Here is a 27,750-nt window from a genome sequence, read left to right as displayed (position 1 = left end):
GGTCACAAAGTGGCGGCAACAGTGTGTGTGTGTAATTGAACTGAGTATTGTTGAAGTCGAGCACGTGAGACGTTCGTTGAGAATTATAGCGTTTGTTGAAATTAAGTGTATCGCAAAGTTATATTCAGAAAGAATAAAACAGTTTTATTTAAGAAAGAACTTGTGTCGCTAAAGTTTCGTCGGAACGAATTTACGGAAAATTAACTAACGAACGGAGGCGTAACATTGTTAACCAGAGGTGCCAACAAGTAACAAACAAAAATAATGACATTTTTTAAAGCGTTTCGGGCGTTTCAAAATTATTTCTGATATATATGTGTGTGTGTGTGTATCCTAAAGCTTTTTTCTGGGCAGTGGGACATTTAATAAAATTTAACGAACTCTTGGCAACCCTGCTTATAAATGAACAAAGCATAAGGATACAAAACAGTTCTGTAAAAGTAGCAGTTATGAACCGCGCCTACCTTAAGGTATTTGCCACCCTAAGCACAGAAATGTCTTGCCACAATCATATCCAAATATTCTATTGGTTTTATGTGGACTAAGACAGACTAAATGATACAGCACTCTTATCCACGGTACAATATGTCTACGTATTCTTATGTGCAAAATAAATGAATTTAGTTTAACTTTTAAGTTTGTAATTTCTGGTTATAAATCAAACATTTCAAGTGTTGAGCGCAATACCTGCACAACAAAAACGAAATTATAGAATTTTCTTTTAACGAAACGAAATCTCTAACAAGTTCTTTCTAGTCCAACGATTCGGCTACGTAATAATCAGTTATATGACTGAGAAACCAATTGAATGCCCCTCTATCATCTTAGATTTCAATAGAGTTTTGATTAGTTTCAGTTTTTAGAAGCCTCGTTCCCCACTAAACTGTAAGAGCATGTGGGAATAGAGAGATGACGTTATTTTCTACTAGGTAATAAATTGCGCAAAATTGGATCACTCCTGGTGGGATTATAACTGACAGCTGTTTGAGTTCACCAAGTACACTAATCTCTGTTGATTGAGATTTTGATCTGGAAGAGTGGTAGGGTCCATTCAGTGTTTTCATCTGAATTTTTATTTACTTTTAGATTTCAATATAACATACAATAACAGATTCCTTCAATTACTGAAAAGCGGTGTCGAATATGGTATAAACATTATTTTGAACTGAACTGAATAGGTATTGAATAGGTTCATTCTCATATTCAAAGCACATATTTCTTTTGTTTTCAACGAATTTCAGTCACTTACTGAAATTTTACATCAATCACCCTTTCTTCAACAAGTGACTTATATCTTCCAGAGCTTTTACAAACCCCTTAATATTTTTCTAAGAATCGCAGGTGAAAAGTCTAAGTGAGAGATCTCTAGTATTTTACAACTTTGTTCATTTAATATTACGAATCACGAGACAACACAAAAATTTGAAGATTCGAATATAAGCTTCCCACCTTATTGTTCCTTAACTTTCAAAGAGCGCCTTGATTTCTGCTAGGGCTAATAAAGCAAACATTCTACACCTTCAAGACAGGACATTGCAGCGTCATTAACAACAATACTGAGTGAACAAACATGGTACAAATAATATTAGTGGATTTAGTGACAGAACTTTAGACTGAATTCTACTGTTCTTGCTATTATTACATGCATCATTGTAGCCTTGCTCCCTCGTGTATTTAAGAACTGAATCCTAAAAAGTTTTTCCAGTACCAGCTCCGTCATAAAAGTCACCGAGCGTTTTGTTTCGGTGAATTCCTTAAAATATTTAATTTTGACTTTATCAGAATCTACTTTGATGAATTGAACAATCATTATCAAGTATTCTTTGTAACTCGTATCTGGAGTACAATCCAATACAACAGAGTAGTATTTTGTATTTTTTCCTAAGCTCATTATTTTGTGAATGATTTTGCAAACTATATTTAGCAGCTGCACGATTCATTTTGAATTATTTCTCAAAATATGAGTTCTCTTCATCTCATCCCTCAATTGTTTTTTATTACAATATAAAAATGACAAAAGGTTGTCGACTAACATCAAAACATTACCATCTTTATGTTCATTTAGACAGTCTGAAGTTTTTCATAGTGTTAGATACTGAGCACTTTATGATGACTATAAGTTTTTCTAATGCTTGTTTCAGAGTTTGGTCAAAGTTAGATTATTCTTTATCTGCAAAAATGCACTAGGACGTCGTACTTAACCCAGACATACAGTGTCTACCATCTGAAATAAAAAATGACGAAAGCACTTTATTTTATACACCAATCTGCACTACACTCAAACAGGAGAAAACTGGTACTTACGTTAGCCACACCCGCTTATATGAAATCAAAGTCTATCGCATGGTTGAACGACGCATAGGAGCCAGTACTGAACTCCGGTTTTAAAGGCAGAATTGGATGAGAATGGTGACACATTCCACCTGGACGAGATGTCGGTTCATAGTAGCTTAACCACAAATATCCATGAAATAACTAAGGTAAAGTTTCTTGTTCAAAGACACAACAACATGTCGCGAACAAGTTTAGAATTTGTAACCTTCCGACTGTTGCCAGTGTTTTTTTGTCGTTGTAGTGAGATCCAGACTAAACTGGAGAAGATTCTAAATCTATGTGATTCTATGATGATTTATTATCTTCTGTTATATCAACAGGTGGGGGCAGCACGGTCAGTTCAGAAAGTAATAAGCACTGACATTAAATGTGATGAATGGTTTTCTACTGCTTTGGCATTACTAACACGACAAATTTCTCTATGTTTCGGTTTAATCAGTGCTAAACTTTATATTATTTATTTTGTTCTCTCTCTTATTTTTCTTGTTCCCTTTCTTCCACTCAACTTGTCACTTTGTTCAGATTCTAATTCTCTCTTATTTTCTGTTTATTTTTTTGTGTTTCCTTATTGCTATTTTTTCTCTCCGCTTCTACAATTTATCTACCCGCTAAGCCTTGGTTATAGATAATAAGATAAAATAAAAGGAATATATTGAAAGCAGAATGATGAGAAAATAATTCTTAGTACTCATATCGTAGTCGAGGCTGTTGGGACAGTATTTTAATCTGTTTTTTAGTATTTCGCGAGTAATTATATATATATATATATATGGTATGTAACTTTTAATATTAGATGTGAAGCCAAAGAATAGAGAATGAACGAGAAGCTTTGGTACTTATTTTTGAATTTTATAAATGACATTGAATTCATAAACGTACTGGATCGTATGAAATAAAAGGCTGCTGAACAACAAGAATTGTTTTTAACATTATTATCAAACATCACATACTCTAAAATTACCTATCTCGATACGGTGTTATATTGAGGAATTATTTCAATCCAACTTTTATCATAAAATATCCCAAGGTGTTACAACACTGAACACCACATGATATGTTTTTATATAACAACTAAACCATGTGGTAAACACATGTAATTAAAGTTTTTCCTTTATATCAAATAGAAGTCAAACTACGTTAAGAATTTTGATACACTAATAAACAAAACTTGCATGAAATATAATGATAATAAAAGATAAACTTCAAAACTCACTCGCTGATAAAATCTTTCAATGTTTCTGACCAGCGTGTTTCCCTCTTAACACTAGGGGGAGGATTTCTGCGTGAAAACAATACGTATTTTATTAATAATAACATAAAAAGTAAGAATTCTAATTACCAAAGAAAATGTATCTTAGTATTTCGAAGCTATACACACAAACAGTAAAAATTCAAAGCAATATTAAACAAAAGAAAAACGAAACTATTCTTTATTTAGATGTGTAAGATTATAGATTAGATCACTAGAATATATTGTAACAGAAGAAAAAAAAATCAGCTTACATTTTCAACCAATCAGCGTTAAACTAGACTAAGAAGAAAACTTTTCCACGAAGAACTAAAATAGATGAACGTGAAGAAGTCAGTGAAATGTTCCAATGTACAATATTTATCAACATAGGCAGAGGCATCGGAACCGGGGGTGCTGGGATACAGCACCCCCACCTTTATATATTTGACATATAGCAACTGTAAATAATGTTATTATATTATTATTAAGTCTAGCCAAGCATAACCATTTTGCAAACTTCTTCTTACGCCACTGATAAGTAAAATTCATTTTTGTATTGTTGTTTTCAAGTTTGAGTTGAAATTTGTTTTAAATCTTTATATTGTCTTACATTACTGCGCCACGATATAATTGTAATTAACTGTTGAAGCGTAACTACTTTCTGCTTATTGTTGTGATAATGTGTTGGAACTTTGTCACTAAATTTAGTCTTATTATGTTATAATTTAACATCGCTTTATTGAAGTTCATAATTTTATGTCCGTCGTAAACCTTCTAACATATTAAGTTTACAAAAGCATTCCATTAGTTTGTGGTTGAGTTACTGAGTGGTAAAAAAGTAAGTTGAATTGGTGAATTAAAAGTTTGTTTATTGCTGAAATATGATCAATAATAAATTTATGTTTGATTCGATGAACAAGGAATAATATGCAGAGTTTGCTTGTCAATACTGAAAATGTGGAACTCACTTGTTAGAAAACAATCGTACCATATGTATAATTCGTTATTCATGGGACGGAACCTTAACTTAATATAAATCAACCAGAATGGTATAAAAATTGAGGAAGAACTGTTGATAAACCGGAAAAGTGTGTAAAAAATCCGCTTTTAATTATAGGTTATCAAATCAAAAGCATTACAATACATTAATTAATACAATCATTATGCATTATGCTCGATTAAAACTACTGACCTGTTAATCCGAAACATGGCGCGTAAAGCATGAATATCGCTAAGTGAGGGCACTGTGTCTGCTAATTCTATAGCAGTTATTCCAATAGACCATACGTCACATGTGTAGTTATAAGGTTCTTGAAGACAGTCACAGGATATCACCTACAAAGTGCACAGAGTTTGTTAGTACTATAAGATAAATTACATTAGGGTTGTCAATAAAAAGACAAGTTTAAGCAACAGATATTAATTAGATGTGAAACATAAGCCTCTAGATTTTAGATGATTGTAAGATATTTTTAAAGTAATTACAAAATGATGATGTATTTCAAAGATGTAAATCAGTGTGATATCTGCGAATTTGGAATATATTCATATATAAATGGGTCCAAATATCCACATAAGTTGATGATATTGCAACCATGATGTAAATACTTTTTAAAGAGCCATTAAGATACTTCAGTCATGAAAATTCTTCTGTGGCTCAGGAAAAAAATATCTTTGTAAAACCAAAAACTTGGTTTTTTTGTGGAGAAGAAAAACAATGGGGAGAATTATTTCTTTAAGATATGGTCATGCAGGTGTATAAATATTCACAGATACAATCATTTAGTTATCAATAATATTAAACATCTGATGTAAAGTCATTAATGAGATTAACAAAGTTCTCACTGTTGGGCTAATTTGCTTGTTACTAATACTGTCTTTTCTGTACATTCATAAATGGTATCATAAGTTCATTCTTCTTTCTCGTAAAAAACTAAGTCTAAATATTAAAGTAGTTGTGCATAACTATCGGATTTCTGAATATGTATATATATATATGTGTGTTTAAAATATGTCCCACTCTGCCTCAGCAGTGAGTTTCAGGGAGAATAACCCTAAAATCTGAGGTTCGATTCCTCGCTGTGGACAAAGCGCAGCCAGCCACTTGTATAGTTTGAAATTAACAACAATCAGTGAACCTTTAAAATATTATAAGTTGTTTTACTTATGTGTATATTAATTTCTACCTCAGGAGCCATCCAATAGGGGGAGCCCACAGAAGACTGTGCTTTGCCGTTCGTGTTCTTTACTGAAGCAGAAAGACCTGAAAATATACAATATACATATACATCTATATCAAGCTTGATCATAAACTCCTCCTTTTAAAAATAAAAGTTTATTTATAAAAGAGTTGGATTAATTGTAGTTTAACACGTATTCCTTATGCGAATTTTGTGGTGTTATTATGATAATATGAAACATGAATTGCGTCCATGCAATATAAAGCTGGTACCGACCGGAAATGTGATTCAAAACAAATAATAAGTTTTATTTTAATGAACAGATAAGTTTCAAAAACTTGTTACATTAAATTAAAGAGCTTATATGAAATTAGTTGATACAATTTAAGTATATGTACATCTTCAAAAACTTATTAGTCTCTTAACTCTCAAATAGTTAAGCGTGTTTATCGCCAATTTATAAACAAAAAATCTGGTAAAAAATTCCGGTACTTAATTTCGTTGAATTACATGTTAATAAAACCATAACTTAACATATAGGTCTTTTTACTAATGAAAATACATGTACTAATAACGATGTTCATTTTAATTAAAGGTTCTTTCCGTAAACCTAAACGTTATTCCATTTCCATTTAATAAATCCGTGTGTACTTTTGAACAGTTTTGACAGACTCTGCTCCATTAATGGTAAATGTTATGAAGGAATTATCCATTAACACCACACAGCTGACGTAAAAATGTTGATGCTAATTATTTAAAGTAAAAATAAAACTTACCAAAGTCAATTAATTTGACATATCCCTCTTTAGAAAACATTATATTGGCAGCACGAATATCTCTGTGGATAATGCTGTTTTCATGTAAGTACTGCACAGCCTAAAAACAACAAACTTCTATAACCAATCACATGTCCACTTTCAAAATTTCACCATAAAATAACCACAGTACTTTTACCATTAAAAGTCATTTAAATTATTCTATAACTTACTTGTACAACATTTTTCCAACAATTTAAATGGTTGAATAATAGGTGACACAACGATCGGAACGGTCATGGGTCTGACTTGACTTACCGGTATATCTGAGTTCCAACAGTTAAATTAATATACATGTATCATGTATAGTAAATAATACTTTACACCTATTTATATTCAGTGAAGTGTCGTGTTAGAAGATAAAGTCCAATAAAAATGAAAGTAATGTAATAAATCAATTCGAAACATTTATACTTTTCCATCATAATAGTTTGCGTATCCTGTACGATTTCTGTCTGCAGACTTTATGAAAACGAAACAACGTTTCGAGTGAAAGAAAGCAGAAGTTTACTCGCAGTTTCATTTTTACACTAATTATTACAATTTCGTTATGCTACAAACTTGTGAATCCAAGTTCATTTTAAAGGTTTATAAAATTGAAATTAATGTATAATGTATCTATTACAGGCAAGGATCTGTAAAAATGGGATTTTTAAGTAATTCAAATGAATGTATAACTTAGTAATACAACATCATTCAAGTCATTTAAATGAATGTATAACTTAGGATCTGTAAAAATGGGATTTTTAAGTAATTCAAATGAATGTATAACTTAGTAATACAACATCATTCAAGTCATTTAAATGAATGTATAACTTAGGATCTGTAAAAATGGGATTTTTAAGTAATTCAAATGAATGTATAACTTAGTAATACAACATCATTCAAGTCATTTAAATGAATGTATAACTTAGGATCTGTAAAAATGGGATTTTTAAGTAATTCAAACGAATGTATAACTTAGTAATATAACATCATTCAAGTCATTTAAATGAGTGTATAACTTACGCAATATCTTTCATGTCATTTAAATTAGTATTTAATTTACTCGTACAACATATTTAAAGTAATTTAAAATAGTGTACAACTTATACAATGTCTTTCAAGGAATTTAAATGAGTTTATAACTTACTCGTACAACCTCCTTGATTATTAAAGCAATCAAGTCTTCTTTCAAGTGAATTCCAAACCTTCTGTGTGTTGCAAGCAAGTCAGCTGCTGTCCCTTCTTCCAGAAACTATGAGACAACACAAAGAATAATGCATTCAGTATAATATAGGGAACGACCAAATTTGTTACACAAACTGTGACTAAAATATGAAGATAATTATATTTTTCCAGAACTTTCTCTATTATTAAAATAACCAGATTTATAAGGATCTTGAAACACCTTTTGTTTCTAAAATAAAACCAAGTATGATTAAGTTGTATTCAGTAATCTTTACTGTTAATCCACCTGAGTGAACGATACGTGTTACCCTGAATTATTCTATTGTTTCAGTGTGTGTAAGATTACATCAAAATTAGAATAAAAAGGAACAAATATAAAGAATGGTAATGATTTCTAAAACAGCAATATCAAGTTTGAAAATACAACTTTCAAAATGGACTAAATAAAAATAAGTTTCAGAAGTAAATTTTCCTTCCAACTTTCAAAGTCTGCTAGTATTTTAAAGGTATTTTCAAACATTTCAAACAGTGACGAATATATTAAAACATAAATGTAAGATATAGCCAAATATCAAGCTATATTAGATCCGTTAATATTTAATAATATCTATTTTCAAAACATAAGTAATTCTATGTCTTCTGTTCCATTCCAAAGAACAGATATTTCAGAGGTACAGTTTTTTTATTGAAAATGATACATTTTCTTTCAGACATAAAGGTTTAACTATTGCAACTGAAGAATTCAATTTTTCTAAAAAAAATGTGAAGGAGGTATAAAAGAAATTTAGCCGTCAGCTCTCTCGGTTTTTGTGAAGATAAAGAATAGAAATAAATACAAAGAAACCTTATACCTCAATTCCCAGCCATACTTCATTGTCAGATTCTCGTTCCCCACGCTTGAAGAAAGCACCACGGAATTCGGGGAAAAACTGGATTCCATTGACAGCTTTATAAATACGATATTCAGTTTCGATATCAAGTAGATTTTCCGCAATGTGTCCTATAATCTTCAGCGCTACCTTCTTGTCTTACAAAGGCAATGAGAAAAGAAGAAAAATGGGCAATAAATAGTAAGTATGACGAAATAAGATCTAAAATATTGAATAGCTGCAGTATTTTTTAATGAGAACCAAAACTATAACTATTTGTTACTCGACTGAATAGAAAGTGAAGCAACCATATCTGACTTAGATTCACATATGTGTTTTTGAAATGCCATATCTGGAGATTTGCGAGAAGTTGACACAATAATCAGATAAACCATAGCTGAATAGAAAGTGAAGCAACTATATCTGACTTAGATTCACATATGTGTTTTTGAAATGCCATATCTGGAGATTTGCGAGAAGTTGACAGAATAATCAGATTCTTTAGTCAGTTTATTTCTTCGCTCATCACTGCCTATATTTTATATTAATTTATTTATATTCTTAACAAAAAATTTCCACACTCTTAACATATTCTGTTTATGATAAAATCCCTCATATTGAAAATAGTCTACTAAATTATTTTAAGAAGTTAATACACCTACAAACTTAGACCACATTAATATATCAGTGTCAAACTGTAAATTTTATTAAACGTGGATCTGCAAAATAATTTAGTAATGAGATAATAATAGTACAAACCAAATAATATAAGTAATAGAACTATGAAACTTCAAAGTTACAAATGGAAAAATAATGAACTAAATCAGAGAATGAATAAGTTAGAACAAAAAAGTTTTTGAATTCAAAAATACCACGGTAGTATAAGTTGCGGAAAGACGAGTTCGTTTTCTTGGTCACTACCTTGCAAGTATGATAGCATTGATTTTCAGGCGTTTTTCCTATGTGGCAATTTCAACCTGAACGATACCTTATGGCCAGATCAGAGACCCATGAGATTCAGGCAAAGTCTTCCCTAATTTAGAACTACGAACTACAGGGAAGATAAACACAGCAACACCCTCCGTTTACACGGTTACTCTTTATCAAATAACGGAACTGATTATCATAGTTATAACGCGCCCATAGCTAAAAATACGGAGCTTGTTCAGCGACATAGTACAACTCTAACCTTGGATCTTTCCATACGCAACTTGACATACCTGGCATATACATATGTTTTTGTTGTTATTGATTGTCATCAGTCTCGTAATTAATAATGTATAATTTCAGTCGGATAAAACTAAAATTTAACGTTTGGTTACAAGGTCTGCCACATATTTATATTTCCTAAATAGATCTAATGATGGTTTTCTGTAAATTGAACGAAAGTGGTAAAAAAAAAAGACAAGAGAACCCACCATACGCAAGCAAAGAACTTAGTACATGTATTGTATACAAATAAGAAGTATATTAAGCAACAGTCAAACTGTGTGGGAATAAATAAAACATAATCTATTGTACTGGCTAAGAAATGTGATGAAAATAACTTGTGCTTCATTGCATACAATACTTTAAACAACCTTTACGCATATCCATCTTTATTGTTTTATATATTGTTAAAATGTCATATTAAAAAGCTTAATCCCATTCTCTAGTTCTGGCCTACGGAGAAGTGTTCTTTAAAAGGGGCAAAAACAATCATATGTATTCAAGATTGTAATTATAAATTGTCTTAGAAATATTTTCACATCGAGTTTTTCAATGTATTTTGCCTGAATTATTATTTTTTGTTTACAAAGCATAAATAACCAAAATGCATTTACTAAAGACTCTTATATATAAATAAATGGTTTTTCTTATTGCCTTATTTATACTATCTTCTCGTATATCTGAAACAGAGTGCCATAGCTTCAAGCACTAACATTTTTAAGCAACAGGAATTCATAAAACTACCTTTTTTAGAATACTGAAAAAACTTAGTAGAAAAAAAAAAGAAAACAACAAGACGAACAATGACTTCTTACTTGCTTGCTTATCGATCGCTGAGTATACGGTAGCATAAGTTCCTGTTCCAACGAGTTCTTGTACTTCAAACCGATCACCTGGATCAGGCAGAGTCTCAAATGGTAAATGTTCACTGATACACTTATACTCCATGTTAAAGCATTTAACAAAGCTACACATATATAAATATATGCACGTTAGCAGTCTGTTTTAGTGATATATACCTGTATAACACAGCAACAAGTAGGATCACAAGTCAGGGAGTAACTGAAAGTAACAGACCAATATATATATATATATGTGTGTATATATAAGTACGTTAGCTATCTGTTTTAATATGTACCTGTGTAGCACAACAACAGATAGGACGTCATAATACAATTTTTTATTACTAAAAAAAGCGACCACAGATATTAGTGAAGCGGAAATGAAAACTTTGGTTCCTGACTGCTTTTCAGGGTACGGTTACAAATAGCTGCTATCGTCCTTAACTAGATGATGCCACGCACGTGTACTTCTTTTTCTCAACCAATAGTAAATTGATTACAAACCCACAAAAGGAATCTCATTATGATCCAGAAATCCCACACGCTGTCAACGTTACATAAAAGAAGGGTATTTGATTCTTGGGCAAGTCTAATAATTTCACTTATTTGGCTTCCTTGTAAGCCAGTTGGTAATCTTATGTTTTAGTCTCGTGACCACGCGGTCAATTCAGCTGCTGGCCTTTACATACTTGGAGATATGAACAGTGATTGTAAGGTTTCGGAATCCCTTGTAATTACACTTGTAGAGGTATACAAGTATTTCAAACACGACATTCCAGTCTATCTGGCATTATGTGAAGCGTTTGACCATAGTTTGCTGCTTACGAGATTAGCTTTCATAAGAATATATCCTCTGCTTAACCTCAAAACCAACGTTCACTAATAGAATTGTATACGTTTTTTAATGAAGTGTCAAGGCGAACGAAGATACCATGATTCACTCGTCCGGTATTTTTATAAGACAGGCGTTATGCTTTGTTCATTATTTAACATAAAATATTATTTGCTTGCAGTTATATCATACTATTGAACGTTGGTGGGCCTTTTGTTGTTATTATCAGTCTTTTGAGGGAATTTAACATAAAAAGTTTCGTTGCAACTGAACTATCTTAGAAATCAATGATTAATAAGCGTCAAATTTTATCTAATTCCCTTTTCACGAGTTTACTTGCTTTAAGGTTATAGCTTCATGGTTTCCCTCTATCTCACTCTTTTTTTTCTAATGTAAGTCATATATGCTATCATATATTAAACGAACACAGCAAATTCTTTCAACTAGAATAATTAAGCAAACTACTGTATTATTTTGTAAGGGTGATATCCCAGGTCCTCTACATCCGGGTGGTGGTTGTCCTTATAGTAGAGCTCTAGATTACGGAGCTGGCGAACCGGGTTCGAATACGTACGTTATCACAAAATATTCCCGCACTGTAATCTGTGGGTGCGTTCTAAGAATGAAATTCAAAGCCCTTAGTGCGAGTGGTGAATACGTTAAATCTAAAACTTCTAATACTGTGTATAGTATTTCGAACTCTATGTGCCAAGGAAAGGTCTCCAGAAACAAAACAAAAATTGTGTGTTATAAGTTTACAAATAAGTCGTATTACACTGGATGAAACATTTAAAGGATAGGCGGAATTTATAATATTTTAGTTATGATAAGGCAATAGTATACTAAAATAGTGTCAATCACCCCTTCCCTTAGTTCATTGTGTACGAAATTTAGGAAAGTGAGGATCTGTCATGTGATCTGAAATTAAATGATTGGCCATTCAACATATGCTCATAAATGAACATTCTGTAGGGGTTGCATTTCGTTTCAGTGTGGAGTATAGCATGACAAAGAGTGATGTTAGGAAAATACGTAGGTTCATGAAATCAATTTAACACAAAAATACAATACCCTAAAACCCGAGTGCTTTCGAAAGGAAGACCTTTCTCCATCAGGGGCAAACTAGGAACATGTTGCTCATATTACATATTTATAATTAGATTGTTGGTAAGGCTCTGATATATCCTCAAGATTACTCTTCTAAGAGAACTCTTTTTTCCAAGGCATATTAGTGTCTGGAGTCACTTGTTGAGATGGGAAACATACCCCAAAAGCATCCTACACGGGCTTGATGGGATCGAAGTCCAGTAAGTTTGTATATTTCAAGGAATGTGTTGACAATTTTAAAATGGTGGAAGAGGTCGCTATCATCCATTAGGTTAACACATGGCATAACAAAAGAACGTAGGATGTGGCCCCTATAGTTTGTGAAATTAATAGTGGTATTCTACAGGATGTAGAGGATGTTACATCCACCAACGCTTAATCATGGTCAGAGTATACTTCCACCAGTGTAATGAACACTTTCCTGTAAGAAAATAGAGTTGAACTTGGTTCCAGTTTCCTTCTAAATAAGTATTCGCCTGCTATCCGGTTGCATGGTGAAGTGTGACTTATCTGTAAAAAGAATATTACTTCATATATGTAGATCCACTGGACATGTTCTTAGCATCATTATAGGCAAGCCATTGTTTTGTAATTTGCTGTAGATGGAATGCATCTCACTAGTCATTTAGCAAACAACCTGGTCTTTGTAAAATCTCTTTCTTAGTATTTGTAAATTGGAAGGTATCCAATTGCAGCTGCGGACGTCTGGTTCAATCTCGGAGCAGATGCCCTTTGACTGGCCTTTAAACTCTGTGATGCCCCTCAACGTGACAAGTGAGATAAGATTGTGTGAAATCATTTTAAAAGCAGAGGCTGAATAACTAATATCTACATTTCAGATCACGTGACTGATAATCATCTTGGTGATTTTTACAACAAAGCAGTGAGAAGGTGATTGATACTGTATTACAAATTACGATTATTCTTTATTGTATTGTATAGTTAATCAGGATACATGTGATCAAAGATGCTCTTCATCGTAATTAACCGGCAATAATAATTGTGTAGCCAGCATTCTGTTTGTTGTATGGCCTAGTAGAATTTACAACATACACTCTATTTATATGGACGATATTATATTCTAAATGTTCCTTAATTGCCTCATATACCTTAAAGAACTTCATATATTTGGAGACGTCGTTTTCATAAAGGTTATTCTCAAAACAACACAAATTAACTGAGCAGAATATGACATAGTTCAACCAATTACATAAAGTTATTACGGAGAGTACCTTTCTTTGGTAAAATCGTATCAATGATTCTATGTACATGAAGTCTAATGTAAAACTGAACAATTTACAAGAAAAGGTGGATTACATATTTCTGTAATTAAGAAAAGATCTTATAAGTTAAACGGCCAAATCACACACCTCTAAGTTCAGGCATTGTAGTCCCTAATTGTGAATCGTTAACCAAAGGGAGGAAAATCTCACACCAGTACTAGCAGCTTACACAGCTACTCGTAACCAAATAACCGGGTTGACTGTCACTTATGTAACGCTCCTACAGCTGAAAGTGCAGAGTGTATTAAGCGGCATATGGTAGGCTCGAACCTTGGATCTTTCAATTCACAGTTCGCCAGATTATATCAAAAACAAAATTAGGTAACACTCAATGAGTCGGCTTCTGCCTTTCTAAATTCCTTAAATGTCCCTGGATATTGTATCGAAATATACAAATGTTATATTACAAGAACAGCATTATTATTGTAATACTCTAGCCATGCATGCGATTAATAAAACAAAGACGCTTTATAATTAGATAAGTATTTAGATTATTTCTATACTACTTAATAAGCTTAGAAATTATAATAATAGTGAAATGAAAGTTGTTACAAAATTCAAATCTATGGTGATCTAAATGAACAAGTTAAACGCACAGTTACGAAAAGTGTACAGTTGTTTTTGAGTATATATAACATCAAACAAATAACTACTAGATCATAGAAATATTAGTTTTGTACTATCTCTTTTAAAAGTTTTACGCCTCGATAAAAATTTGTTCTGTGGCTTCTTCACTATTCATGTGATACTTCGAACATCTTTACAATTTTCAAGAAACCTTTCATGTATGAACTATCTGCAGCATAGCAACGAACGCCCCTATTTCATGTAGTGTTAATGTGTTGTCAAACCTACGTTCTTTAGTAAAGCAGTGGTCTGCTACATATAAGGGGACACATAAACACTTGAGTCTATAAAACATCTTAAAACAACATAATTTATATATATCTGGGAATGTGTGAATAATTAGAAATATACCAAATTCTCCTTAAAACAATGAACATTCTAGATATCATGGTACAAATAAATGTTTTTAAGAAATACCAAAATCTTGTATATAATAATGCACTTGCTAAATTGATAGAAGAAAGTGCAATCGAATTAAAACTAAAAGTATATCAATGATACGAATTTTTCCTGCTAGATTTGAAAGACCAGTACAAGTGTAAGAAGTGCTGGAAAGACATTACGAATAATCTGAGTATCAGTTAAAAACATTAAGTTAGTATTAAACATATCATTCCCCCTTACTCCACCGCTCGCCACTTCATTTGCAAATTGTTTTTATAAATTGTGATGAGCTCCCTGTCGAGTTTCGACCATTCTTATTTCACTTCACAAACCGAGATGCAAAAACTAAGCATAAAAATTCTATAAATTATTTTTTTAACATTCTTTTTCTTTGAGCTTCTTCATTACGAAAGAGATTTTTTCCGCATTACTGCTGACTCCAGGATTTTCTTTAGTTTCTAAGGATTGTTTTTACATAGGATTTTATACTGATCGAACATGTAGCACACTTTTGGCACAGTATAATATACGAGCTGTTTTTCTTTTCTTTGTTCTGTTGAGCCCCCCAGTGGCACAGCGGTATGTATGCGGACTTACAACGCTAGAAACCGGGTTTCGATATCCGTGGTGGGCAGACCACAGATAGCCCTTGTGTAGCTTTGTGCATAACTAAAAACAAACAAACAAACAATTTGTTCTGTTGAAACTTCGAATAGAACAAATAGCGTATGTCCCCGCAGCCCTACAATTGCAAGTGAGACCGAAGAGCCTGACAAACTTAAAAATTGCCGACAAGGAGAATAAGTGTAGAGGGACCAATTACTTTTTTTATGCAGGTAGGGAAGCATCTTTTGTAGTTAAGTCGCCGAAAATAACCAATGTTTATCTCACTAGGCGTTATGGAGGAAAAAAAGGAAAAATGTTTGGAAATGAGTGTTTCAATAATCTTAGATTATTGTGTTGATAATATCCTTTTAATTATATTAGAGAAAATTCAGTTTTTAAATTCCAGAGCGTGGTGGATATTCAGAATTGTATTTTATAATCTTCAAGTTAAATTCAACTTTATATCTATATAAAAAAAGCCATAAAAATCATGTAGCTTGTAGAAGTAACCGTTTCCGTAAGATTAATAAAAATTGTTTACTTTAAAACATTGAGCTGGTTTATATGTACGTATGTTACTTTCCTTATAGTTTATCACATAATGTATAGGAACAGCCGGTGTTCATGGAAGAAACCCCTACTACAATATTAATGTAATTTAAATAAACTTTAAAACTTCAAATGAAATATATTTTATTTCGAGAGTTTGTTTGCTTGTAATTAAGCACAAAGCTACACAATGGGATATCTGTGCTCTGCCCACCACGGGTGTCGAAACCCGGATTCCAGCGTCGTAAGTCGGCAGACATACCGCTATGCCACATATCGCTAGCTCAGTCCACTGCGGAATATTTTATGATCAAAAACATTGTTAGTGAATAATGAAGCAACTGATGAAGTAAAACAGAATGACTATAGAAACTTTTCGATGTTGGCCTGTTACTCGTGATTAAAGCCAATTTTTTATTATTGTTGTTGTTAACTTACCTTAATTCAACTGATATAAGTTATTAACTCATTTTTAATATTTATTTCGAGAGATTAACCTGTATCGGAACTTCAACTGTATACTAAAACTAAGTATCGTGACATATGATCTGATATTAAATCTTCTTTGAAGTCATGAGACTTTGGTTGTGTGTAGGTGATTTTTCTAGAAGCAATTGAAGCATATGCCTGCGAAATAACTGAGGAACTATGCTTGGAGCAGTAGGGTAGTTTTTACTTTGTTCGATTACAGATATGAAACAAGAAAGTTTGGTCGTCTTTTCTTCCTCAAAATCATATAACACTTGAGGTTCTCTCATCCGTACTATTTGTTATTTGAGTTTAATTACCTTATCGGAAATGCTGTGGTTTATGTTTTAACACACACAGAACTAACCGCCAACAAGCAACTAGAATGTTGATATATGATGAAAATACACGCAAGCACATCGGAACCCGAGAACAAGCTCACTAGACACTGCAGGTTACGTATTAATGTCATGTTCTTATTTTAACACCATTGTAACACCACATTTGTTCTAATATTCTATGTGCTTACAATATAATATTTACCAGTTTTTCCCTTCTAAGTATTTTCATTATCCATTTATGGTATTGCAATACTTAAAGGTTACAGTGTTGTCCGTCTTAACGTACATAAAATTTTTAATCAAACTTTTTATTGTCAAAATTTAAACTTTAATTGTTTTCTAATTAATACTTTTGTCAGGAGAAGATCGTCACATAAATAAAGGGTTAACAGTTGTTGTTGTTGCTTTTCGAGAAAATAACCTTAATCTTAAATCAGTTTTACTATTCTAGTGCTAGAATCTTAGTTTTGACACTTTAATTAATCATGTTCTACATAAATTTCGAATGTGTACTTACATTATATGTGATATAAAAACCTACTATATGTTCTAAATACACCATCCACCTGTACTTGGGTTATGAAACTAAAACGCATGATATTTTAAATGTTTGCATTAAGAAGCCTCTGCTTACAACAAAAATTATAATAAAATATTTTATTAAATTCTAAATACCCCATCAAACCTGTACATAAGCTATGAAATGTAGTATGGGGCTTTACTACATGCATTTCAATTCATTTGTTAAAAATGTAGAATTTGTAAAATAATGTTGTTTTTCATAGTTGCATTTTCGAACGCAGTGAGACGCTCAAGTGAGTTACTAATTTTAACTTTTTTGTAAGTTTAAGCGACGTTTTGCATGTAAAATACAGCTTGTTTGCTTCTCTTACGGGAATGGTAGCACTTAATTAACGACTTAAGTCACTCATGTCAGTGAATAAGACAATATCTGCTGAAGGTCACACCCTTAGTTTGCTCATCTTGCTACCAGTTGAGCTAACAAAAGCCAATCGTTACGTGAAAAAGCCGTGTGGCTTATTAGCATATTTAAGGCCGTGCTTGGGGTTTGAGACATCAGATTTGTATGTGTATTAGAGATTTTTATGTGTTCTCTGATCTCAGTGAGTATTCAACAGAGACCTTTCGGTTTCTGCAGTATTTTCTTTGTTTTTAAATTGTATTTACAGCAAGGGTCCACGTGTCTCTCAAGCATGTAATATTTTCGAGTGATATCCGTTAATAGCAGAAGATTCGACCATAAAAAAGTTGTGGAGTAGTCTGTGTTTGAAAACTTCAGTGAGGTTACTTGTGCGTGAGAAATAATGAGACTTGGTAAGTTTAATAAAATGAGCACAATCTTTATTATAAAACAAACAACACAAAATGCAATGTACTGTTACGTATCTGTTTGTTTGATAACTTCCCGTAAAAATTCTTTCCAAGGAACTTCAGCAATACAAGTCCTTTCTTAAATAAAACTAGTTTATTCTTTCTCAATACAACTTTGCAATACACTTAATTTCCACAGACACTTTAACTTAAACACACGCTATAATTCACAGCAATTTACACAATTTACTTACGGCTTGACTCGATTATATGTCTCTATATCTGTCTATCCGCACTTATATCTCCGCTTTATTTGCCAGGCTTATATATTAAAATAGAGGGCGCCTAGAAAAGACTGGAGTTGCCAGGAACAGTCATGATTCTTCAAGAAACTCCAGCGTGCATGCTTTCAGCGTCACATGACTTCCATTGTCGTAACAGTTCTATATGATATAAACTGGAGAAATAGTCGTCATTCATTGGCTCTGCCAGGCGTGTTTCATTTTGTTGGAGGTATAAGTGCTGGAAAATGCCATATAACTATTGTGTATATGGGTGATTAAGTATTTCTAAAAAAGGGAGATATGTCAGTTTTTCATATGTATGTAAGTGTTGATATTTGTTCGTTTAATTTTAAGTATTTTAAGATTGAAGTAACTGTAAGCAGTGTATATATTAATAAATTACTAATAGCTTAAGAATTGCTATAATAGTACAAAGTAATGACTGCATGTATGATTATGTAGGCCTAGTTTTGCAAGAAGGCCTGACTATTTAGTTTATAAATTGCAGGATTATTGATATTGATGGAGTAGTTTCAGTTAAAACCGATATCCCAATAAGTGTGAGATAGACTACCCTACAATAACTGCAGAGTTGGCCTAGGAAGTTATGAGTGTTTTTTGTGTGTGATGACTGACTTTCTCTCTTTGGAGGTAAAATAATAAGTCATGTCACATTTTGTATAAATAAACAAAAGATGTTTTCAAATAATAAACAGAGAAACACACTGACAAGCTTTCCTTCTCTCAAGATTGAATGCTTCAAAATCAAATAAGAAGAACTTCGAGTCTAGAAACAGCAGGTCCTGCCTGTAGATCGTCTAGGGAGGAAACTGGGTTAAGAAAGCACACCTGGATTCAAAATGTTAACTTGCTTTCTTTGTCTGGTGGACGGCATCACCTTGTGATCTCTGTTCCCTGACAGCATTGGTTGTCTGTAAGTTTCAGTTGTTGTCAAAACTGGCCAGCATAGGCTATGCCAGTTTCAACTCGTTTAACCCAGGCTCATATATAACGTTGGGATATCCCTGTGAGTAGAGGACGTCACCTACCAAGAGAACAAAAGGTGAAGTGACCAGAACAATATAATGTTAACAGCTCTGGACCACGTGTTGCTTACATGACAGTGCATAAACTGAATAATTGATAATTTGTAAAAAATTCTAGTTACTAGAAAAGGTAGGAAGCCCACTCCTCTTCCCTCTCTCTCAGTCCTGTCTTCAGACGACCGACAATTAAATTTAATTTTAAAACTAACCATCCTTTAAACTCGTGACATAATTACCTTCATCTTATTCCTAAAACATTTACACATCACAAAGACAACACAAAAACCCTTAAAAATAAATTATAATTAGTACATAACACAAGATGACTCTTTTAACAATGGGTTACAATTAATACAGATGTTACCAAAGCTTTAACAAAAGAAGAATTTAAGTGGAGTTAAAAAAACAAATTATTGTCCTTACACAGTATTAACTTCTACTATACGGAATTCTTTCAACCATGATTCAGTAAAAACAATTTGAGGTAATTGAGAATTACAATTCAAGTTCAAATGTAAATAAAAAAAGTTTTAAATTTTAAAATCTCCGTGCTAAAATAGCATATCATAATACAATGATGCCCTTCAACAACGAAATATAACATAAAATACCACTTAAAAATGAATTAACAAAGTGTTAGCACACATATACAATCACAGAAAGTAAAACCAAGAAAAAATAATAAAGAAAGGAGTTACCCAAATGCAGATACCCTGCCAACTTCAGGAGTGAATAGTCTAACATAAAGGGAAACTAAAAAACTAAGGCCCTTTAGTTGCGGCCATAAAAACAAAACTCAAAATGAACAGAAATCAAAATTATTTCACAGCTTAATACAAAAAATGAAAGAAAATCACAAAATCGAAAATTGAGAATTTTTTTAACTACAACATTAAAAACACAAGGGAAACAAAAAACAGAGAATTAATCCTTTTACAAAAATAAAATAAAAGGGTACTAAAAGTAAACCTACTGATGCACGTACTCATGGGTGCATACAAGAAAATGGTGTGATCTTACTTTGCTTGTATGTTGATGTACATACCAAACAAAGGAAAACACACATAAAACTTTAAATTCCTGTCCTTGCATGCACGAAAAAGCGAGGATTTAGTCATCACAAAATATAAAACAGGAAAAAATATACTCAGTTTATTGCATCCTCCACAAAAGTTTTGAGGCTCTGCTCCCACTCACTTCAATGCCGCCAGCAATTCTTCAGGGCCACTGTTGGTTTACAGTTGACTTCTTGAAAGCTTTCTTAAGAGCTTGCTCGGTGTTAGCAAGCCTGGTCCACAAATGACATACTTTTTCCTCCTACAATGTCAGAGAAATTGCTCTCTGCCTCAGTCAATTTTCCTATCAGTTATGGAGATCTCATGGCTTTGTCCATTCTGAACTTTCTCAAGGCAGTGCCTTTTTAGCACTGAAATCTGCTCCAGTGTTAGGCGGTGTTCAAATACTTTCAGTGGCTTATGTGGGAGCTCTACCACTATAGTCCTCTGGAGGTGGCTACTGATGCCTCTTCAAAGGAAGTCTCTCACTTACAATGGCAGCATAAGCTCTTATCAGGCGACTGGCGATCAGGGCCCTGTACCTGATGTTCAACTTTACAGTCTTCCCACTCATGGTTGCCTCAAACTCTGTTTCCTCAGGGTTTGGGCATCCCTTGAGATGCACACAGCACTGGGAAAGTCCTCTTTATCTTCCGTATGTGGTGCTCCCTTCAAAGGTGTGAGCACCTCTGTCAATGTTTACCTGGTGGTGGTGGCACACAGTGGGCCTCTTTTCTCCTTGACTTTTACTTCTTTCTTTACTGGTTATATTGTTGGGAATAATGAGGGTGACTTGAAGGCTGCACTCCCCCAGAACCATGGCTGGCCTTACCCATCAGTCCTCTACCATCAAAGATGGTTATGCAGCCCTTGGAAACTGAAGGGTTAATCCAACTACTGATGTGGTGAGCTGTCTCATATCATATGCATTGCCATCAATACATCTTCATCCATGAGCTCGGACGTGTTGTATGTTTGGTCAATTCTCCTGATTCCAGCTTTGACAACTTCATCAGTTCTCTCACACAGGAAGAATTATTGTAAATTTCACAGGGGTGCGAAGGCCTAGTAGCTTCATGAATGTGAGAGGTCCGTTGTGAGATTGGAGTGTCTAAGAACACCAGGCCTATCTGGGGAAATTGATTGCTTGAAGGAAAGAGAGGAACTGACTGATGCCAAGTACTGACCTTAAAAATAGCAAAAGTCTGAGCTCAGATGTAAAGGCTGACCAAGTTATAATTGGTCAAAGGTCAAGCCAATTGTGTAGATTAAGGGGGTAATAATGTTTAGCTACAACCTTGAATGAAGCACTGATTAAACCATATATCTACAGACTTATGCTCATGTCGAATGTCTCAATGTTGAAATTGAAAAATTCTCTTGCCATTAACAAAGTCACGGGTACACTATATTTCCCAATAACAGCACCCTCTGGTGTATTCTATCACAGTCAAACTCTTATTTATGAGTTAATTTCGGGATTAATCTCTTCATCTACGAGCACTCTCTGATTTCTTCATATTTCCTTCGTCTCACTCTAATATGATTTATTTCTGTTCTATCTGTGTGGTTGCTTCATTTGTTTTAATTTGTATAAAACATTTATGAAGGACTCTGTGTAACGTTTCCGTCATGTGGCACCTCAATACGTGTTTGGTTACTTATACTCATTTAAACATGTGTATATTTCCCATTATGCTTTAGTAAATCCTCTTGTAGTTTATATATCTTGCTACTGTATGGCCAACTTTACTAAATTAGTGTTACTTGCTGAAGCTACACTCGTTAGCGATGGTATTGCCATCTATGTGCACTTAAACTCAACGTATTTTTATTCACGAGACTTTTGAAATAAAAGTCTATTTACGAAGATTGAAATTTGTGCTGTCTTAACTACTGAATCTCAACATACTCATAGAAGGTTGAATTCCTACTTACTAGATCTGGCATACCTCGCACGAAAATCAATGTAAAATCTAGCGGGAACGAGTTGTACACTACAGAGTTCTCAACACTTCTCTAGATCTTTGGAGTAATTTCCTTGAAACATCAGACAACATTTGTATCAGAAAATTCACTCTGTGGCTCATAAAGCAGGGATTCACAACGCCCTTTCAGTCAGTAGTCGTCGAACTATTTGACCATCCTAGCTAGCTGTAAGAGATCACACAATAAAAATGTAGTGTAGTACGTACATGGTATTTTGTAAAAGATCAACCATCCATACTGACTGGAAGACTGTTGCTGGTACTTTATCTGCCAGCTAGAACTGACAACAGCTTATATTTCCATATATTCCAATTTTGGCTCTTCAAAGATTGCAAGACGAGTGTCTGTAGTTTTCTCTCCATTGTTGGACTGGTCGTGACGACTCGGGACAGTATCCTTATCTTCCACTGACTCATAAATCTCCTCCTCAGACACGTAACTTATGGACACAGCTTATCAACGTGCTTCATGCTCTTTTGTCGACCATGCATCCACTGTATCTCATACATTAGGGGATTATCTCGTCGGAGTAACAGGTACAAACCAGTCCATCCAAATTCCAGTTGCTTTTGTGCTACTGGCACATACTACAATCATAAACAGCCACCACATTGGAACGTCTGTTTCTTTACCATCAGATAATAAAATTGATATTGTCACTGTGCTGCTTTCCTGAGAGATTGTCGTATGAACTAATTTTATTTTGCCATCACTGATCTCAACCACTATAAATTCTCTTGGAAGAGCTGTCGTACTATTCCTTATGGTGAAGAACCATACAAAATATCCACAATGAATGGCATTTCTCATCCCAACATAAGCAGATTTGGCAAACAGTCCATTGATCCCTGCAGCGTTGCTATGTGTGCCATCATCACCCAGGGCAATTGTTCATTCCAATGAATTTTGTTAGGTTCAACAAACTTCAAAAGCATCTACTTGGTAGTTTGCACTGCCTTTTCTGCCACGCCATCAGACTGGAGATGATAAGGTCTAGTATCATGACACACCTAACATCTTATTCGGTAAAAAATTGTCTGTTAAAGTTAGCCTCTTGGTCCATGTGGATCTTCTCTGGTGCTCTAACTCATTCTATCGAGTTCTCAGCTAACTTATCTGCAACCATCTACACTAGTGTGTAAGATAAAGAATACACTTTGGCACACTTTGTGATGTAATTGATAACCACAACTATACATCATATGCTTTTTGGAGTCTCTAGGAATGAATCAATGATGTCTTGGGCTATCCTCTGTAAAGGAGAATCAGGAATTATCTGTTAGAGTTTACTCTATCTCAGCCAGTTCTTCCTTTGGTTGGAACAAACAGCACAGCATTCACACCAACATTGAACATCCTGACTACGTTGAGACAATTTCCATTCAACATTAGCACCCCTTGTGAATGCCACCCCTTGGTGTTCCCTGGTCCAAGCTATTTGCAATGTCAAAAATAATTCCTGTTGCAAGTTTCTGAAAAGGATCATTAGTTGCAGCATTGCTGGAGCACCCCACCTCATCGGCTGGTAATAATGGTACAGCACGCATTTTTGTTCTAAAAAATGTCTATTCTGGGTCTATTAAAGTGTTAACTTCAGCATCCAACCTTCAGTGGAGTCTCCTACTTTATGGTTTGTTGTGGTTATAACTGACACCTTGATGATTTTAATTCCCACGTGGTGCAGGATCAGAAAATTGCACAAATGGACAGGTGACATAGTCTATCCATCTTTCTGTGTTGCAAGCTTGAGTAATGAACTATGACAGTCATATTCTTGTAATGTTGTTAACCAATGCACTATCATCCCCTCTAGATTTTTAAAGTGAGGATGTTGGGGGTTGGTAGGGATCTGTTGGGTTATTAGCTGGAACTGGTGGTCCTGCTATCTTTGTGACACTGTGAGGTATGGCCAATTCCTATGCTAGTGTCATACTTGTTTGCAGGTAAAGCAGATACTTTGCTCTTCTTATCTTGAATAATGCTTCAGCAGAGGTACCAGTTGGAGCTGTGGAGAGTATCCTAATGACAGAACTTGTAGCAGGATATATCTCATGGTAGGGCCTGGTAGTCTTGCCCACTCACTGAAAGCCAGTGTGATTGCTCTGAATTCTCTTTTTTTTTGGCAGTAGCTGGCTGACATCCTCTTTGATTAGGTTTGGCCTGTTGTAATGGGTGCACCCATACTGCACCCTTCACTGATGGATTTGTTATTGCAGCTGATGCTGCATAGTTTCACCCTTCTGACATCTGGGTTGAGATTACTACTTCAAAACATGTCACAATGGACATGACCTCAATGAGGGTTAAGATTTCCTTCATTCCCAGGTGCAGCCATATATTTTCACTAGAGAGTCCTTCAAAGAACTTACTTACAAGAATGTCCTCCCAATTTGCTAAGACCATTGCTGGGTATGCTTTCTCGTGCAATCAGTGCAGATTATCTACACAGTCAGTCAGTTCCTCAGTGGTGTCCCTCTTCCTGGTCTTAAACTTGGTTTGGTAAATCACTAATTTTTACCGAGTCAAACTGGTGGCACAACAGTTGCAAAATAGTTTAACTGTGCTTGATTCAAGTAGTCAATAGCATTGACTATGTAGTTAATTTCTACCTATAGTTGTACAAGCCAGTGGATTTTCCAATTTGTTTAATTTATTGAGTGAGAGTGTAAATTCACTTGCGAGTGAACAGTAGATTTGTTTAGTGTATCCAGTACTATTCCTTTTTTAATTAGAATTGGCTCTATAGATTCACGTTAAATTGGAGATACTCTCTCTTTGGGTTAGGCTAAGTTATATAATGATGTAGGTTGCGCGTCGAAGAAAACCCACTAGCAGGAGCTTTTGCTTTAATAAAGTTTTTCACGATCCAACCACACCTTTTTTTTACCCTTCCACAATCACTTGTCCTTTTGTAATCCATGGTATTACCTTGAGTTGTGTAATAGAATATTGTTAATTGTACTGTAAACCGTGGCATCTTTCATTAAAATCTGAGTCCTGTCTCATTCTTTGGGGTCTGACTGTCACACCAGCATACGAGATCCGTGAACCTCCTGTTTTTGTCGGCTTCTCTGCTTTGCCACGAATCCTCGAGACACCACAAAAGAAAACTTTTCATTGGTAAAAAGGCAATGTTGCAAGCATGTATTAATTAAGCTCATCAGTATCTCTTAGTATAATAACTGAAAAAAGCATATCAGGAGTGGAATGATAACTTGGTACAAATATATTAAGTAATACATTATTACAAGCTTTTTATATAGTGTCAGTCAAATAGTAAAAATTCTATTTTCTAGATATATCCAGATGCAGATTTGCGATACTTGAAAAACGATGCTGTGCCATCAGTATATCCTTTATTTCCCCCTCATGTGCAAAGTGTGAAATCGAAAACGAAGTCTCTAGTGAAGAGAAAACTAGAAATAGGACATCAGCCTGAAGTGGTGTGATATGCTTGTTTTTAATGAAAATGTAATGTTTGTCGTGGGAAATTAACTGACTGACCACATTAGATGCAAAATTCATCATTGTCAAATTTGCAAAATTTTATGAAATTTTAATAGCTGTTGCAAATATATATTCTACTTGATTTTGAACGCATACATTTCAAAATAATGTTCCATTAAAGTTTTTATATTGCTTTAATCATGGAGGAAAATATTATCTTCAGTAAGTGACTATAAAATCAACGATATCTATGCTTACAGACAACTGGATGCATACCTATGCTAAGGTTTCTTTTGAGGAACCATGTTCTAGCACAAACAGTGAAGGAGGTAATGCTTGACAGCGCCATTTGAATCCTCCAGTAACTTGTTCCCCAACAAACCGATTGCTTCAAGAGAAAATTAAACTAATGAAAGACCACTTAAGTAGGCAAGATAAACAAATGCCCAACAGAAAAGAGCCCATAAAGAAGATGAAACAGAGATGAAAATGTTTTCTAACATCTCAGAGCATGAGTTTTTAAAAGAACCAAGAGAAGATAAATACGAAAGGCAACTGATTAAAATCATTGCTAAACGTTGTGCAAAGGTTACGTTTTTAACATATTGCAAACGTTATGCAATAAAGAGAATTGTTGGTGGAAGAGGAAATATGCAGTAGAGTCTAACGTAGACAATTTTTTCAAACATGTGTAAATGAAATATGCATCCTTTGGTGAGCTCATAAATTCATTATTTTTGAACGTCAATATTCTAGCTTATAGGAGTAGTATTTTCTGCACAATGTTTTAATGTATCTTGTCATTTTGGTGCAGAACTACTAAAACAGCTGGTTCCATTATTTTGTCTCGAGCATTTAAAATTATTTCATTTTGATACACTTTTATTAACTGAAATAGACCTGTTAAGCAGTTTTATCTATTATATTACTGACGTATTGACCAGTGCTCTTATCTGCAAACAATAAACTTATTTACTATTCACTGTTCAATTTGATGGGTTTAGCATTCATTCAGTATCAAATGTTATTCCTTGATAGCATTGTTTTTCTTTCGAGGATTAAAATTAATTCAAACCATTTTTATCGATGTATTTCAAGTTTAAAAGTTGTACATTATGCTATTTGACCTTGATTTTTTTAAATAAATTGCAAAATTTATATATACGTTTTGTGCAAAATTGCTATTTAATGTGTAGAAAATTAATGACAATATCAGCTTTTCGCGTAGCTCTACTGGTATTAAATGTTTTATTTCTTTGGTTACTTTTATTGAAATTTAAATATGCTTCAAATTCATTTCATGTGTGAAATAATTTGTCAATTATTGGCGTTTATGTATTTTACTGACGAAATCCCACATGAAGCTATTAAATGGTCGGTACCTTTTGTTTACTATTATAATACAAATGATAATTTAGAAATAGTATCTTATAAAATTAAAATTATTAATCTCATTTGAAGTGAACGTTGAATTAAATACTGTAAACTGGATATGTATCAAAACTTCTTGTCTCCAGATAGCACAGCAATAAGTGTGATACTTATCATGTTAAAAACATTAACTAAAGGCATTATGTCTGATTGGTCTATATTATATTAGGTCGTCAAGAAATTAATATCGCTTTTTTAGATGAAAAAATCCGAACAACTTATATATCCAAACAAAACATTTATTAGATGAAATAGTCCACGTTCTTATCGATGATGCTTTTCCATCTTACAATCAAAAAACATATCGATGTCCTTTTCA

At 33.6% G+C, this 27,750-nt stretch overlaps 1 protein-coding gene across 1 annotated transcript in view; it reads right to left on the bottom strand.

The window, feature by feature from the left end:
* Positions 1–11,072, bottom strand: part of LOC106473532 (neither inactivation nor afterpotential protein C-like) — a gene marked incomplete at its 3' end in the record, with an annotated part of 18,685 nt that extends 7,613 nt beyond the window's left edge. The window contains 7 exon segments of the mRNA XM_013934214.1: positions 3,548–3,613; positions 4,758–4,900; positions 5,752–5,828; positions 6,522–6,621; positions 7,693–7,797; positions 8,582–8,757; positions 10,624–11,072. Coding sequence (XP_013789668.1) covers positions 3,548–3,613; positions 4,758–4,900; positions 5,752–5,828; positions 6,522–6,621; positions 7,693–7,797; positions 8,582–8,757; positions 10,624–10,783 — 827 coding nt within the window.
* Between the last annotated feature and the right edge of the window lie 16,678 nt (positions 11,073–27,750).

This window comes from Limulus polyphemus, unplaced genomic scaffold, assembly GCF_000517525.1.
Source record: "Limulus polyphemus unplaced genomic scaffold, Limulus_polyphemus-2.1.2 Scaffold6254, whole genome shotgun sequence".
In the NCBI taxonomy this organism is placed as follows: Eukaryota; Metazoa; Arthropoda; class Merostomata; order Xiphosura; family Limulidae; genus Limulus; species Limulus polyphemus.
This window is presented reverse-complemented; position numbering and strand designations above follow the sequence as displayed.